The sequence below is a fragment of the Dreissena polymorpha genome, chromosome 8 (genome assembly GCF_020536995.1).
Source record: "Dreissena polymorpha isolate Duluth1 chromosome 8, UMN_Dpol_1.0, whole genome shotgun sequence".
NCBI classification, from domain to species: Eukaryota; Metazoa; Mollusca; class Bivalvia; order Myida; family Dreissenidae; genus Dreissena; species Dreissena polymorpha.
This window is the reverse complement of record NC_068362.1, coordinates 97,139,989-97,158,937: the sequence shown is the minus strand read 5'-3', so window position 1 is coordinate 97,158,937 and position 18,949 is coordinate 97,139,989. Positions and strand designations below refer to the sequence as shown.

The 18,949-nt window shown below is 35.8% G+C and overlaps 1 protein-coding gene across 1 annotated transcript in view; it reads left to right on the top strand.

Moving 5' to 3' along the window:
- The first annotated feature begins 6,289 nt into the window (after positions 1-6,289).
- The window catches only part of LOC127841048 (unextended protein-like), a 41,641-nt gene continuing 28,981 nt past the window's right edge, over positions 6,290-18,949 (top strand). Inside the window, exons 1-2 of the mRNA XM_052369562.1 lie at positions 6,290-7,689; positions 17,711-17,854. Coding sequence (XP_052225522.1) covers positions 6,357-7,689; positions 17,711-17,854 — 1,477 coding nt within the window. The 5' untranslated portion in view covers positions 6,290-6,356. The remainder of the gene's footprint in view (positions 7,690-17,710; positions 17,855-18,949) is intronic.

Below are 18,949 nucleotides of genomic sequence, written 5' to 3'. Positions count from 1 at the left end.
CATCCAAATATATATTACAGCTGGCCCGGTTTGATGGGGCCTGTTTTTGATAATAATTAATTACCATTTTTCACTTCCGTGTTTATTATGTTTACCAACGCCATGATGGAAAAAAGTCCGTTTCCCACAATGCTTAGCGCGCATTCACACAGGTCAGTAAGACCGGTGTGACACAATGATCGCTGGTTGATGTAAAACGTCTTTTGATTGGCCAAGAAAAGAGAAGCAGCAAATGAAAGCAACTGATACGGGGTGTCGAAGATCTAGAAATTGCTGACGTATGAATTTCACACCAATGATTGAAGCTTAAGACTTCAGAAGGTGCTGATTTACTTGTTAATTTTGCTCGTGGAGCTCGATTGGTCATTGTCGGCTCGGGTACTACTTACACGTACCCTGGGTACTCTTAGGTATACTGACACGAGCCCGGGTACGGTAAATATACTAAAACTACAGTAACAGTAACTTTTGCACCAAATTAATGCAGTAAAACTCGACATTTTTAACGTACGCCCACACAAATTGCACAAGTCAATAAAAACTCCCCAAAACACAACATAGTTGTTCTTTATATGCATCTTATACTTAATGATTATACAACCATTATAGATTCTCGCGACACGCGTCCCTGCTGGTGCTATATAAACGTTTTCATAGTTTTAGGGAACAAAACTATACTAATGCACCAGAAGTTATTTCATTAATAATTCGAGAATATGTAGTTTTATTAAAATACATTAAAGTTTTGACGTGGCACTTGATATGGTAGGTAGCTGTGTATAATTTCCATTTAATTGTAGTACAAAAAGAGCGTACTATGTTGTATGAGAAACACTTGTTTATGTCTATGAAATGCGTTTGTTTGTTGTAATTTCATTTTGCGTATTATTTGCTGTTATTTTCCGTTTGTTACTTATTTCGTTCGTTCTTTTGTTTTAGTTGAATTAAACGCCGTGTTCAATTGTATTTCCACGACCGTACGCAGGAATATTTGACGGGGGGCAACCAGGGAGGGTGTGGGAGGGGCCTCCCCTCCTAGTTTGATTTTATTTTTAATTTGGCGATTATCAAGGTGAATTTTAATGCTAAAAACCTTATTTTGTGATATAAAATCAACGCTCGCGATTGGTCATTGTCGGCACGGGTACTACTTAAATGTACCCCTGGTACTCTTAAGTATACTTAAATGTACCCTGGCACGTGATTCTACCTCCTGGTCAACTCACTTTGCATCAGTGTGCGTTCGATTCCGGCGGTGGTCGATGTATCACGAATGCTGTTAACTTAATACGTACATGAACGTCGCGGCATTGTTATTTTCACGAAACAAAATAATTTTTACGTACATAGACCAGTTCATTGTTATTGTTTTGATTCCTGATTTTCGCGCATGCGAAATGCACTGGTAGTCAAAAGCATTGCTTACAGCTTAACGCAAAGCATATGGATAACGAGACTTGTTTAGTCAATAAATCGAAAAGAAACTAAAAAAACAAAACTTAAATAATATTTAAAAAATTATAATATTTAATGCCAACAGAATGCATTAACACATTTATTTGCATTTTAAAAGAACGCGTCATTAGCACCAAAGTAATTAAGATTGTCTGAAGACTGAACGACAGACAATTCGACACAACAAAGAGCTCTATGCATTAGCCGTATAATCATTTGCAGAAAAGCTTCAATAAAAATAATGATACATCTAATTATAAAATTATAATTATCAATTGCAAGCGTAAACTAGAGTAATAAAAAATAAGTGATAGAATGTGTCAGTGTTTCATTGAAAATAAACGTACTGCAAAGCCCTATTAAAAGCGAAGTGCATGACTGTATTTACATGTAATTTTAATTTGGATGGGTGTTGTTCAGAGAATGAGTTGAGGAATATTAACATACAACTGAAAAACACAACCTCACATGATGCAAATTGAACTGTGTATTCATGTATATTGTAAACTCGTTACTATAGAGATCTAGTAGGAGTGACAACTATCTAACATTTAACACACACACGCACGCACGCACGCGCGCGCGCGCGCGCGCACGCACGCACGCACGCACGCACGCACGCACGCACGCACGCACGCACGCACGCACACACACACACACACACACACACACACACACACACACACACATACACACAACATAATATAATATAATATATACATACTGTTTCATTATTATTTACCCCCATGATGTCAAACGTAATTTCTTGTTTTTATGTATTTCGTGCATTGCCGTAACATTACATCTTCATACGGAATGACGTATTTATAATTAACCGATGCCCGCTAAATACGTTAAATATTTTTTATTTACATTTTATAATTCATAAATACTTTTTTTTTTTAAATAAAACGGGCTTGTGTCTTTACCGTGTTTAATTTCCGATAATCTATAGACTTCAAATTTGTACAATATGTAACAAATCTAATTTAAGCAACTTAAATAACTTAATTTAAGTATGTCGGCGGTAAATTTATGCAACCAACTGCCTAGTTACTTACTACTACCAGAATGAAGACATGGTGGCATCATCAATTGCGTTTAATGACCAGACTGTCATCTGCCACCTAGTGTTAGCAGCCCTAGTGTTATATATGACACCATTAGTGCGTTCAGTTACAGCGAACGTTCGCCAATGATGGTTCGTTTGCGATTCGGTCTTATTGAACGATAAGTTCGGCGCGAACGTTTCAAGATGGCGGCTCCCAGAAAATTAATTGCGATGTTGATGGCGGAAATCGCTAATAACACAGAAAGTACTTATCTAACAGATATTTCAAAAATAAAAAAGCCTATAATAATTTGATTATAATTATAAGTGGTGTGGATGCGATAGTGTTATTTTTCATTAGCGATCGAAATTTAGTGTAAGAGGTGCATTGAATCAGTTATAAAACTAAGCCCTAAAATAGCGCAATACATTACAATCTTCAAATGTAGTTGTAATTTTCTTTTACATTGAATGAATTTTCGTTTCGTTTACATTTAATGAAAATATTAATAAATTTTAGCATTCAAATGGAAAAAAACACCTTCATATTTTGCGAATTGAACTGTCTTTGAATGCACATCTATATTGAAAACTCTTTTGTAGTGATAATGAGGGATACAAATCTGGCATTTTATTATACCATAATCTATACATTTATTTTACCCAAGTATTTTATATCCGTATTATGATCAAACGCGATTGCTTGTTTTCACGATGATGTTTCGAACACTGCAAAAACGCACGATCTTTACACGTTATTACATCGGAGTTTACATTTGCAGGTACCCGTTAAATACGATACTTGTGTAGCAGTAAATTTGTACAATATTTTAAATGTATTTCATTATAAAACACTTAAGTGTTATGTTTAAACTGGTTAATATACATACTTAATAGTTCCTGTTAATCCATTTCGGACAAATGTACGCCTATTTTTTAAATATGTTCAAATGTTTTATTAAAGCAACTGTTAAGTGTTTGGCTTAATATGCCAAGAGATGACACGGAGGTATCATAAATTGTGTTTAATGACCAGGCACATGTGGTTAATGACCCCATACTGAGTCATACAAATATAGGTCCCTGGGTTTATGACACCCTGTTTTCTTAGTAATTGTCTGGACAGTATCCGATCATATCGAGATAATCGGTTTGTAATGAAGGGGCAATTAAACAATGGGTGGTTAAACATGCTGAAATAAGGAGTGTCAAAATTGGTGTGAACAATTAAATAAAAACATTTACATGTATCAAGAGGATTTAGTTAATCTGCAACAAGGTAAGTTTTTACGGACATATAGGTTCAAATAGTTTCTTTATGTTGATTACATAAAATCAATCAATTTGTTGTTTGTTTTCGTCATTATTTGTGTTCATTCATTGGATTCTATTTAATCTGAAAGAATTTCAATTTCTGAGTGTTTTGTTGTTCTTAAAAAGGGTCGCGAATATGATTGAAATCTTATCACGATGCGGATCATCAAACGCAAACAAAAGCAGAATGGCCGCAGTGTTGACGGCCAAAATTTGAGGATGCGCAAACGCGACGTCATTATCGGAATCCCAAAAACCTCATATACACTTTGTGTATTGTTCAATTCATTTTTGTACTACAAAAAAAGGGAAACAATATCGAAGTTACACTGAACAAATACAACATATTTATTTGTCCGCCATCTTGGTTTCGCTAGCGAACTATAGCGAACTACCTCCCAAGAGGGTTCGCTTCGGTTCGCGAACGTTCGCGGCGAACCGAGCGTTCAGTAGCGAACGTTCGCGACCGTTCGCGAACTATAGCGAACGTTCGCTGTAACTGAACGCACTACATGTTGTTAGTTAGGTCTGGACAATATCTGATCAAAACGAGATAATCGGATTAGGCAGAACAAAGGGGCAATTAAACACCGGAATACAAAGGCTTAAACGATTTTAAGATTGATGCAAACAATCAAATGAAAACTATTGCATTTAATTTAATTAAATGTTTATTTAATGTGTCAACATGCTAGTTTTCCCGGACCAGGGTATAGGTCCCTGCCCAGACAAATACCATTATGGTTAATTTGTAAATGTTTTTTATTTGGAATTGATATATTTATTCATTGTGTTCAATCTTATTTGTTTCAGTAAAGTAGAACAACTTGTTGGCATGTTGAAAAATAAAATCTAAATATAATCGTTTAAAAAACCGATCACGCTCTATTTCTCCCCACGCAGGTGCAGGTGCGCGTGACGTCACGCGTGAACTGATCTATTGTGAAATACAGTGATAGATGCAGACCAAACTATTAATAGTAAAACGAATACTACAAACAAGTGTTTAACCTTGTGTGTATTACGTCATCAAAATATGTGTGTTATTTTGGTGGCTGTATTCTCCGGAACGCTGTTTGTTTACATAACGAACCTGAACATATTTTGTGTGATTAACTTTATTTACTCAACCTCTTTTTATCTGCAACCGTATAATTTTCACATGTACTATTATGTTTAAATTACGATTTAAAACATATGAAACCCGTTGGAATTTGCATATTGTTATTTTGGTCTTTATGCAGTATAGAAATGCATTTCAGAAAAATGGACCCCAATCAAACTGCATCGAGGGAATACTTTCTGATACGTTCTTTATTGCATTAAATACGTCATTAGCCCCCTATCATCTGCTTAAAAAGAATCTTATCAGGTTCTCATAAAGGTTTAATTGCCACGGAGAACTAATAATGAAGGCCTAAATCCATATCCAGTTTGACTATTTCTCTGGACCGCGCTAATTTAAATACACATTTGCTTAAGTAATGTACCCCTGACCCCTGTCAATCTGCGTCAAGTGCACGCATCATTGATGATTAAACGGTCATAGGTTCTAACATTGGTTTAATTGCGACGGCAAACCAATGCAGCCTCATTAATCTGCATGTGTTTAGAAAGCATTCAAATGAAAATTCTCAGGTTCTGAATGGACACGAATTGATAGGGTCCAATAAAAATGCAATTCAGATCGCATAAACGCATGTGAATGTTAATTGAGTGCAGATAAAAGGGTCCATCAATTAAAAACTGGCGTATACGTACGATTTTAATGCTGATGTATATGGGGTTTATAAGTTCTTCAACGCTTTTCAATTCTTCCCAGTGCCAGTTTTTGGAAGCATGTGAATTGGGAATCGTTACGTTTACCAAGCAATTAAGAACAAATAGCTGCATATATATGTTGACTCTGCAGATTATTCAGGGTCAATAACATCTATGAATCAATTAAGACCGCACAAATACTTGATTGATATTGTAGACAGATTAAATTAAGGCGTCAAACCTTTATCAACCCAGAGTGTAACAGTATAAGCACAATGTGGACGTTGTCTGAACGCAAATTAATAGGGTCTCATTATTTCCCCCATGCTATTAAACTATTATAATAACCTTCGAAGATGGTGTGGCCATAGATAAATAAAATTGCATGCGTTACTTGATGCAATAAATAGCGTACGCCCTCCATTTTTGACTTGATCCAGATTGAGAAGGTTCCATTAGTTCTTTATTCATATGAAAACCGTACACGCCATTGTACAAGGATTCGTATCAGTAAGGATCCGTTATGATCCTGCAAAAAAATCGTTTAAGTCAAATTAATAGTGGTTAATTTCTTATACATTTCTTATATAACGCAGTAACGACTTACAAATCAGCGAAAAGTTCTTCATAGGGCTTCATGACATTCGTATCGCAATCGAATTAGTGCCGCAAAATAAGCATACTGCACTGTTCATGACGTAGTACACAATATACCATATACATCTGGATCCCAAATCCAATATGCCATCCTGCATCTAATTCTTATTATTGGGAAATGGCCGACTCCAGTTGGATTTGTTTACTTTTGATGACATTCATTTCATGTGTTTTACATGTGCATTCGGAAACGATATCAACAGAAGTCGAAGCGCTGGGCTTAATAGCCACGGCGGTTCAGCGGGATCCAAATGGACACCTTATCCTGTCGGCTGGCAAGGAGCAAAAGCTTCTCCTAGTTGGCCGAAATTTCCAATCAGATACCGAGGTTGCTTTTACTATGAAACGACATGACAGAGGCGAGTCCTGCGAAGAACACGGTGAAATATCAAAGAAATTTACCATCAACATTGACGGTCTAAATGTGAGCAGCACAGGTGTCTCAAACATTCAGCTTGATCATGTCACAGAAGAAAATCAATTTTTTTATGTGTGCATAAAGCATATCAAAGGCAAGGACATCTCATGGATTCATCAAGGAGACAGTTTATATTTGAAATTTGCGGTACAAAAAGCCTCTAAGACCTTTATGCCAGTTTGGCTTCAAATAATATTTATCCTGATACTGTTATCCATGTCTGGACTCTTCAGTGGACTGAATCTGGGTTTGATGTCACTCGATCAAACCGAGCTGAAAATAATAGCTAGTTGCGGAAAATCAAGTGAAAAAAAATATGCCAAAGTGATTGCCCCAATTAGAAAGAAAGGGAATTATCTGTTATGTACATTGTTGCTTGGGAATGTTCTTGTCAATAACAGTTTGACAATTTTGTTAGATAATCTTACAAGTGGACTGATAGCTGTTATAGGTGCAACAGCTTTCATTGTGATATTTGGTGAAATTGTTCCTCAGGCCATTTGTTCAAGACATGGATTAGCTATTGGAGCTAAATCTAGGTTCATCACATACTTTTTCATGATAGTGACGTTTCCTCTTTCATTTCCGATCAGTTTGTTACTTGATAAAATTCTTGGTAAGGAAATTGGACAAGTATATAATCGAGAAAAGCTTAAAGAACTTATTAAAGTTACAAAAGATGTCAGTCGTTTGGATGACGGCGAAGTTGCCATTATATCGGGAGCTTTAGAATTAACAAAAAAGACAGTTTCGGATATTATGACACCTATTGAAGATGTCTTCATGTTGGATTATAATGACATTCTCAGCTTTGAAACCATGAGTGAGATCATGAAAAAAGGTTATAGCCGAATACCAGTGTATGAGAACAGCAAACAAAACATTGTTGCTCTATTGAACATTAAGGATCTGGCATTGATAGACCCTGATGATAACACCCCATTGAAAACCATCTGCAAATATTACCAACACCATCTTCTGTTTGTTTTTGATGACCACAAACTGGACCAGATGCTGCAAGATTTTAGGCAGGGTAAGGCATATTGGATTGTCAGATGTCACCTTTTAATTTCACCAGGCTTTCCTTAAACATAGAAAGTTAGGGGTCAAGACTGACCATCTCTGAGAGTACACCAGACTTTGTAATTATTACTGTAAGTGTGTCAATATTTTTCTCTTTTTTTTTATCCGAGAGTTAAACAGTTAAAATCTTAAGGAAAGCCCTGTATGATTTGAAGTGTGCTAGGGTAAGTGTTTTTTATTAGCTCACCTGAGCACAACGTGCTCATGGTGAGCTTTTGTGATCGCCTTTTGTCCGTCGTGCGTCGTGACGGTGCGTCATGCACCTTCAACATTTGCTTGTGAACACTCCAGAGGCCACATTAATTGTCCGATCTTCATAAAATTTGGTCAGAAGATTGGTCTCAATGATATCTTGGATGAGTTCGAAAATGGTTATGTTGCTTGAAAAAAAGGCTGCCAAGGGTTGGGCATTTTTCTTTATATGGTTATATATGGCTATAGTAAAATCTTGTGAACACTCTAGAGGCCACATTTATTGTTTGATCTTCATAAAACTTGGTCAGAAGATTAATTCCAATAATATCTTGGACGAGTTCGAAAATGATGCCGGTTGGTTGAAAAACATGGCCGCCAGGGGGCGGGGCATTTTTCCTTGTATGGCTATAGTAAAACCTTGTTAACACTCTAGAGGCCACATTTATTTTCCGATCTTCATGAAACTTGGTCAGAAGATTGGTCTTAATTATATCTTGGATGAGTTCGAAAATGGTTACGTTTGCTTGAAAAACATGGCTACCAAGGGGCGGGGCATTTTCCTTATATGGCTATATATGGCTATAGTAAAATCTTGTGAACACTCTAGAGGCCACATTTATTGTTTGATCTTCATAAAACTTAATCAGAAGATTAATTCAAATAATATCTTGGATGAGTTCGAAAATGATGCCGGTTGGTTGAAAAACATGGCCGCCAGGGGGCGGTGCATTTTTCCTTAAATGGCTATAGTAAAACCTTGTTAACACTCTAGAGGCCACATTTATTTTCCGATCTTCATGAAACTTGGTCAGAAGATTTGTCCCAATGATATCTTGGATTAGTTTGAAAATCGTAACCTTTGCTTGAAAAACATGGCTGCCAAGGGGCGGAGCATTTTTCCTTATATGGCTCTATATGGCATAGTAAAATCTTTTTAACACTCTAGAGGCCACATTTTTAGTCCAATCTTCATGAAACTTGGTCAGAAGATTCATCCCGATAATATTTTGGACGAGTTCGAAAATGATGCCGGTTCAGGGGTTTTTTTGGCCCGATTTTATAGCTGAAATTCGGCAATGTTCCCAATCCCAAAAAGTATACTTTTTTCCCAAAATGTGGCAAAAAATTCCCAATTGCCAAAAAAAACACAAAAAAAAACAATTTTTTTTTTTTTTTTTTTTTTAGAAAGAAGTCTAATGTGTTTTTATCTCAATTTTAATTCAATTACATCTAACAAAGTATTATATGATTTTTTTCTTTTAATTTGAATGATTATAAAGAGTTAAATCAAATTTAGTATTTCCCTAATCAGTGGACTTTTCGTGTGGAAAAAAAGGCTAATAAAATTATTTTCCCAATTTCATGAAAATGCCGATAAAATTCCCAATTCCAAAGCCATGGGCTATCTTCCCAAAAAGTGGGAAAAAACCTGCGGTTGGATGAATAACATGGCCACCAGGGGGCAGGGCATTTTTCCTTATATGGCTATAGTAAAACCTTATAACACTCTAGAGGCCACATTTATTTTCCGATCTTCATGAAACTTGGTTAGAAGATTTGTCCCAATAATATCTTGGATGAGTTAAAAAATGATGCCGGTTGGTTGAAAAACATGGCTCCCAGGGGGCGGGGCAGATTTCCTTATATGGCTATAGTAAAACCTTGTTAACACTCTAGAGGCCACATTTATTTTCCGATCTTCATGGAACTTGGTCAGAAGATTTGTCCCAATAATATCTTGTTATCTCAGGGGAGCGACTTTGGGCGTTTCAGGCCCTCTTGTTTTTAGATTCTGGGATATTTTTTGCAGAGGCCATAAAACAACTAATAACTAATAATTAATAAAATATGCACTTTTTATCTTCCATTTAACAAACAAATCCACACTCACAAGATTCTCTTTCAGGTTTAGCTCACAGGTGGGAATCCCATATTTTTTGTAATTTTTTTTGTATATATGTTTTAATAGAATATATACAAAAAAATAAATACGGGATTCCCTCCTGTGGTTTAGCTGACAAAAATTATTCTGTGTGAGTTTGCAGTGTGATACATGTATAACACTAAATGAGTGTATTTTTTTGTAGATTTACTGGAAAATATAGACTGAATTGGTGAGAACTTAGGGCTGATACGCAGGTTTTTTTTGGCCCGATTTTATAGTAGCCGAAATTCTGCTACGTTCCCAATCCCAAAAAGTATACTTTTTTCCCAAAATCTGGCAAAAAATTCCCAATTTCCAAAAAAAAAAAAAAAAAAAAATATTTTTTTTTTTTTTTTTGAAAGAAGTCTTATGTGTATTTTATCTCAATTTTAATTCAATTACATCTAACAAAGTATTATATGATTATGTTCTTTTAATTTGAATGATTATAAAGAGTTATATCAAATTTAGTATTTCTCTAATCAGTGGACTTTTCTTTTGGAAAAAATGAATTTATTTTCCCAATTTCATGAAAATGCAGATAAATTTCCCAATTCCAAAGCCATGGGCTATCTTCCCAAAAAGTGGAAAAAAAACCTGTCGGGATTCACCGGTATATCGGTATATCGCGGTGCATGTCGTGAAAAAAATCGCACCGCGGTACGGCGTTGCCGCACCGTTTTTAGCTCATCTATTTTTTGAAAAAAAATTATGAGCTATTGTCATCACCTTGGCGTCGGCGTCGGCGTCGGCGTTGGCGTTGGCGTTGGCGTCGGCGTCCGGTTAAGTTTTGCGTTTAGGTCCACTTTTCTCAGAAAGTATCAATGCTATTGCATTCAAACTTGGTACACTTACTTACTATCATGAGGGGACTGGGCAGGCAAAGTTAGATAACTCTGGCGTGCATTTTGACAGAATTATGTGCCCTTTTTATACTTAAAAAATTGAAAATTTTGGTTAAGTTTTGCGTTTAGTTCCACTTTTCTCAGTAAGTATCAATGCTATTGCATTCAAACTTGGTACACTTACTTACTATCATGAGGGGACTGGGCAGGCAAAGTTAGATAACTCTGGCATGCATTTTGACAGAATTATGTGCCCTTTTATACTTAGAAAATTGACAATTTTGGTTAAGTTTTGTGTTTAGGTCCATTTTATTCCTTAAGCATCAAAGCTATTGCTTTCATGCTTGCAACACTTACTAACTATCATAAGGGGACTGTGCAGGCAAAGTAATGTAACTCTGACTGGCATTTTGACAGAATTATGTGCCCTTTTTATACTTAGAAAATTGAAACTTTGATTAAGTTTTGTGTTTAGGTCCACTTTATTCCTACAGTATCAAAGCTATTGCTTTCATACTTGCAAGATTTATGAACTATCATAAGGGGACGGTGCAGGCAAAGTTATGTAACTCTGACTGGCATTTGGACGGAATTATGGGCCCTTTATACTTAGAAAATTGAAAATTTGGTTAAGATTTATGTTTCGGTCCACTTTACCCCTAAAGTATCATAGATATTGCTTTCATACTTGGAACACTCACAAACTATCATAAGGGTACAGTAAAAGGACAAGTTGCATAACTCTGGTTGTCATTGTTACGGAATTATGGCCCTTTTTTGACTTAGTAACTTTTAATATATGGTTAAATTTTGTGTTTCGATCCACTCGAAGTATCAAGGCTATTGCTTTCAAACTTCAAATACTTACATGCTATCATGAGGTTACTGTACCTGGCAACTTGAATTTTACTTTGACCTTTGAATGACCTTGACTCTCAAGGTCAAATTATTAAATTTTGCTAAAATTGCCATAACTTCTTTATTTATGATTAGATTTGATTGATACTTTGATGAAACTACTCTTACCTGACATACCACAATAGACTTCACCCAAACCATCCCCCGTGCCCTCCCCCCCCCCCCTCCCCCGTGCCCTCCCCCCTCCCCCCCCCTAATTCACACTATACCCCCACCCCACCCCCCCACCCCACCCCCCCCCAATTTTTTTTTTGATTTTTTTTTTTTTTTTTTTTTTTTAAGATCATCTCACAAATTATCACCACACCCTCACACTATACCCCCCCCCCATTTTTTTTTTTAAACGGTTATGTTTGAAATACCGTCCAACCATCGCACCCCAAAACCCCCCCCCCCCCCCCCCCCCCCCCGATTTTTTTTTTTGTTTTTCGCTTTTTTGGAAGATAATGTAATAAATGTCCACAACCCCACACTATACACCCCTCTTCACTCCACTCCTCCCTCCTTTGTGATTGAAAATGAGAGTCCCTTCACCTTTAAAAAGAAAATAGATGAGCGGTCTGCACCCGCAAGGCGGTGCTCTTGTTTTAATATTATTATATTAGCACAGATATAAATACATTACATAATTATTTTGATATAGATTTCGTTTTGAAAAATGTAGAAGCAATTCAAAAGGGCTAAATAAATAATCCGTTAATATCCAGGTCAAGCAAGCACTTCCAATTGTAGATGTTTAACTTTCACGTTTAAAATACGGCGATGTATGGGTCCGTACCTTTTTTGGAATTAGGGACAGATTTCCTTTGTAAATAAGTTCATAATTATCCAAAAGATGTTTATTCTATTTCTTATTTTCTTTCTTTAGTATATCGATCGTTCAAAGCATGGCACTTCCGAATCATGTTATCTTAAGATTCTGAATAAGTCGAGGAAGAGTCAGAACGCTACGGATTTTCAATACTGGGCCCGCTGACTCCGCATTTTAAACATGCCCTTGAAGCATTCGATTTACACAGATCGTAGTCACAGCTATTGTAAACAACATGGCGGACATTTTAGAAAAAGACGCGAACAATAACAATAACAATGACTACTTCTATCAAGTTTATTACAGTTTCTTTTACAGTTTCTAGTCATACTATGATAACAGTGTTTTTTTTATTTTTGAGTTTAATAAAGTTTGTAAAACTTGTTATTCTGCTGTTTTCTTCACAGATACATATTCTGTAAAATATCGCGGTACGTACCGCGATACAGTGTTGCCGTACCACGATATACCGCGGTACGCTCACGGCGTATCGTGACAGCCCTAGTGAGAACACAGCTGTTTTTAGGCCTCCATACAATTTACATGTTTATGACTTTAATCATGTCCAAATATCTGAATTTCTGCTAGATTCCAGTTTTAAAGGCTTTATTTTCAACCCTAAGATACTGATGCCCAGCAAACAGCATAAAACCTGAACAAACTGCGAGTTACTCGCAGGCTGTTTTGGCTTTATGTTTTTTGCACATAGCCATTTTCACTTTGTCTCTGAGTGGGAAAAGGTTAAAGTCAGGTTTTTAGTCCAGTCTTCGTGAAACTTGGTCAGAACATTTGTTCTAATGATATCTGGGCTGAGTTTAAAGTTCAGTCAGACTATTGAAAAACATGGCCACCAGGGGTTGGGCATTTTTTCTTATATGGCTATAATAACCTTCTAAACTGTAGTTGGTTTTTTGGCCAAGTTTGCAAATGGTTTCAGAAACATCTCAAAAAAAAACTGAGAGCTGTTCAGTTTCGTGAAGTCTCAGGTGAGCGATCATGGGCCTCTGGCCGTTTTGGTTAATTGTACCATAGTTTGTTGATCATGTTGGCATTTTATTTTGTATTTTCCACTTTGAAACAGAGTGAAGCAGTACAATAAATATTACATTATCATAGCCAGGAATTTCAATAGATTTTGGAAAAACCTTGAGTCACCCAAATGCACTTGAAATGTATGAATCCCGGAAAAAGCAACTTTTTGGAAAAACCCACTAATCTGCTGGTACAAATAAACATGACCCATTTATAATCCTTTCAAAATCACACACCGTATCAACCGTTATTATTTAAAGGCAGCTATCATTGGTTGCTATAATGAACCAGCGTTGTTTGTACCGGGGTGATTAGTGGGTTTTTCTAAACTCTTTTCCGAGATCAGTCTATGTTCAGGTTACAAATGACATCTTTGCATGGTCAAAACTTCTGAAATCCAGAAAACATTACTTTTATTTTATGCATATTTTCTAAATGCTTTTTTTTGTAGAAATTTTAATGAAATACTATGTGCTGGAAAAAAGAACACTCTATTTGTATGATGTAAAATATGTTTTTTTCTTGCTCATCAAAATGATAATTAAGGGTCGATAATTTGATGGAGGCAAAATCAAGAAGCATGCACCAAAAAGCAGGATTCTGATTCAATTGGAAAAACTATATGCACTTGACATTGTTAGTCACTGAATGTTGGAGTCATTATGATGAAGACACAGGGTTGGCACGAAAAACCCGCCCCCGGGAAAACCCGGTTTTTCCCGCCCCGGGCAATACTTTGAAATTGGGCAATACTGGGCAATACTATTTTTTCTTCATTAAACATGCAGTTGTAATTGTTTTTTATCTCTCTTACTTCTCTGCTAGCCTCTATTGTAAAGAAAAAAAGAGTTAGCAAATGCAGTTGGCAATAATATTGAAATAGAAGTAACATATTGTCACTGTATGATAAATAAAATTTTACTGCAGACTTCAAAGTGACTGTTGTTTTATTAATTACAATATCATTAAACTTTAAAGTCAGAATTGATAATGAGGGATCACTGAAGAAATACTTTTTTATATTGAAACACAATTAACAAGAATCTGTCACTTACTGTAGCAATCAAAGCATGTTTTCACAGTTTATGGGAGGGCCCTAATTGGCACTAGTCTGAGTATCTTTTATGGCCCCTAAATAAACAGTTAGAGGGCCTTTGTCTGGCCCTTATATAAGGGCCCTTATGTGGCCCAAATAGGTCCAATGTTTATCTAAGTGGCCCAGTGTTACTGTTAGTTTTACAAACTGTGTTTCATAAATGATGACACAAAACTGTGTCAATGATTTAAAACACTAAATTGGGGCATGAGTCTTAATGCAACATAAGATCAACTTAATTATTTGAATGATAACAAAAATATATATTACATGTATAATCCCTCATGTCTCTGCCCATTTCCCATTCTGTTACATATCATATCATATTTTTAGAAAAATCATGTAAGTGAGTTAATAAAATGTAAATCAGATAAAACACAGATGCCAAGTTATACCCAGTATTGTCCATAAGACCATTAAATAGAATTTCATTTATGTAAAAATAAGAAAGTATTATTAGGATTCCAAACTTTCCACATGATGTAGTTGGTTAAAATGTAACAAATAGTTTCTAATTATCTAATTATTAATAATTAATGGATATGTTTTTATAGAGACTAATAATTATATAAGTTATATAATTGTGTAATATCTTTATTACCCAGTAAAGCCCATCCAAACCATCCAAAACAAACACAAAATGAATTGCATTTTTTTTGCAGAAAAAAGTAATTATTAATATGCATACACATGAAGTAGAAGTTAACAGTTTAAATAATAGAATAGAATTGCTAAAATTAATAGTTATTTTCTGTTATGTACTAATTTAAAATCATTAATATTATCATTATGCAACTTGTGCTGTTGTATAATTGTGTAATATCTTCGATACCCAAGTAATGCCCATCCAAACAGACAAAGAAAATGAATTTCCATTTTCATGAAAATTAGAAGGAATCATGAATATGTTTTCACATGAATTAGAAGTTGACAATGTAACTAATAGTTAACAATTGTTAATCTTTATTAACCAGTATTGCCCACTATTGCCCAGTAAAGCCCGGGCCGGTCAATACTATAAAACACGGGTTTTATGCCAATCCTGTGAAGACAAGTAGCAATGTACATGTATATGCAGCGTATGATAGCTAACAATGAAGCTGTTATTTTATGTAAAACTAGTAAGCAATTTAAACAGCTACTAACTTGAACACGACTTCCAGATTTGGTGTATACCAACTATAACAGAGTGCGGGTTATGATGTACAAAAAATGTGGTGGTTAATTAAGACTAAGTTTAAGTATGGTAGTAAGTTTAAGTATGGTAGTTCTATTACAAGCATTTATTCAATAGCAAAGATGATTGTTCTGATTATGACATGTATCAAGATAGGCCTTCAGTTTACATTTAAATTTACCTGGTCTTATTCAAAGCTAAAATTATTTCTCTCACACTAATGTCCTGTCTGCAAAACTAACATTTTTGTCTGCATGACAGAAGGAGCAATGAAACTTTCAACATTATATAGCTGTAGGCAATTTTTTATAGCCAAAACGTTTAAGTGACAGTGACATTACCATGACAGAACAACACATTATATATGCTTTGCAGTTAGTGGTTTAAGTTGTAAACAAAGCAGTAGTGTTCATCATTCAATTCCATGATTGATATTGTCCCTTATTTACTGAAGTAAATTAAATACATTGTATTTTTTGATATCTTCATTTCATTGTTTTCTTTTGTCAACATTTGGTTCTGAACCCTAAAAGTGCTGACTTAATTTCAACTTTATTATTTAGACATTCTTCATTTTCAAAATAAATAATTGATTTTCCAGTATCTCATAATCAAATGTTAATGTAAAAAGAATTATGAGTTTTCTTTAACCCTTTCCCACTCAGAGCCAAAAAGGAAATGGCTATGTACAAACAGTATAAAACCAGAACAGCCTGTGAGTAACTTGCAGTCTGTTCAGGTTTTATGCTGTTTGCTGCTCATAAGTATCTTAGGGTTGGGCCAAAAAAAAAAGGTCCGTTTCGGGTCTCCCGACCGTGTCTCCCGAATTGGCACCTACCCTCAACTTCTTATTGGGGTCGCAAAAAAAATAAACAAAATTTTTTTTTTTTATTCTTATAAGATGTAATATCAAGCAAACAAAGCATATACATGTATATACATGTATTTCTTATTATAAGCTTAAGCAGCCTTCCATTCTAGTACCCGAAAAAAAAAGCACAATTAGAAACAACTACATTTATAAAAGGCAGATTATTTCCTTGCGTCAAAAATGTGTGAATAGTCAGAGCTCTAGATAAGGGTCGTATTTTCGTAATTACGAATTATTTTCAAGTCCGTTACGTATTTATTTTAAAATCTTGTCGTACCATTAAGAATTACAAAATCAAGTTACGAATATTATTTTTACATCGGTTCGTATCGATTTTTATTGAGTTCTTTTCGCGTATTAAAGATCTTTGCGGTGCTTACATTGAATGGTTATCGGGTTTGTTTAACAAAGCGCATTTTTTCCAATAAAAGCGGCGTATACAGTCTATCTATCAAAAAACAATGGCAGCGCCCAGAGAGCGTCCAAAAAACTGCAAAGCGTCCAAAAACACGCTTTTAACATATTGTACGCAAAGTGACCCGAAGTTAAATGTTTAGAAAGACATTATAGAAATGATCTTATACGATGTTGTATGTTCAGTTTCCGACACAGTCGGAAAAGCTAAACAAAAACGCGACACGACGGGTCCAAACTTAAACACACAAAAAAACATTGACCGAGTGGAAGGGACAAGTCCCGTGGCTTATCGTTGAAAAGAGTGAAGGGGAGACCCGTTTTAATTGTGAAGTATGTAAAAATTCATCTAAGACATGCAATCTAAGCACAGTTTGGGCATATGAAGGTATTTGAAAACAATAATTGTATAATACTGAAAAGACACTGTTGAACTCATATACATAAAGTTGCTAGTATTTTTGCATGAAAATAACCATTATTATTTATTTTTAGGTCATTTATAAAAAATAAGAATTATTTTCCAAAACTTAGTAGTAACGTTAGGAATAAAATTTCAGAGTTAGGAATTCTTTTTGAAAATCTGGTAGTAATTTAAGAATTTCACAAAACCTTATCTGGAGCTCTGATAGTAATGACAAAATTCACATTGTGCATCAACTGCAATAATGAATCTCTCATTTTGCAGGTCATTCACACATGGCAATCGTGCGTATTGTGAACAGCGACGGACCAGGAGACCCGTACTACCAGACGCTGGGCGTCGTCACACTGGAGGACGTCATTGAGGAGATCATCCAATCTGAGATTCTGGATGAGACTGATACACTCGGTGAGTAGAGCTTGTTACTGGATGAGACTGATACACTCGGTGAGTAGAGCTTGTTACTGGATGAGACTGATACACTCGGTGAGTAGAGCTTGTTACTGGATGAGACTGATACACTCAGTGAGTAGAGCTTGTTACTGGGCTTACTAATAGACTGATACACTCGGTGAGTAGAGCTTGTTACTGGGCTTACTAATAGACTGATACACTCGGTGAGTAGAGCTTGTTACTGGGCTTACTAATAGACTGATACACTCGGTGAGTAGAGCTTGTTACTGGGCTTACTAATAGACTGATACACTCGGTGAGTAGAGCTTGTTACTGGGCTTACTAATAGACTGATACACTCGGTGAGTAGAGCTTGTTACTAGGCTTACTAATAGACTGATACACTCGGTGAGTAGAGCTTGTTACTGGGCTTACTAATAGACTTATACACTCGGTGAGTAGAGCTTGTTACTGGGCTTACTAAAAGAGACTGATACACTCGGTGAGTAGAGCTTGTTACTAGGCTTACTAATAGACTGATACACTCGGTGAGTAGAGCTTGTTACTAGGCTTACTAATAGACTGATACACTCGGTGAGTAGAGCTTGTTACTAGGCTTACTAAGAGACTGATACACTCGGTGAGTAGAGCTTGTTACTAGGCTTACTAAGAGACTGATACACTTGGTGAGTAGAGCTTGTTACTAGGCTTACTAATAGACTGATACACTCGGTGAGTAGAGCTTGTTACTGGGCTTACTAATAGACTGATACACTCGGTGAGTAGAGCTTGTTACTAGGCCTACTAATAGACTGATACACTCGGTGAGTAGAGCTTGTTACTAGGCTTCCTAAGAGACTGATACACTCGGTGAGTAGAGCTTGTTACTGGGCTTACTAATAGACTGATACACTCGGTGAGTAGAGCTTGTTACTGGGCTTACTAATAGACTGATACACTCGGTGAGTAGAGCTTGTTACTAGGCTTACTAAGAGACTGATACACTCGGTGAGTAGAGCTTGTTACTGGGCTTACTAAGAGACTGATACACTCGGTGAGTAGAGCTTGTTACTAGGCTTACTAATAGACTGATACACTCGGTGAGTAGAG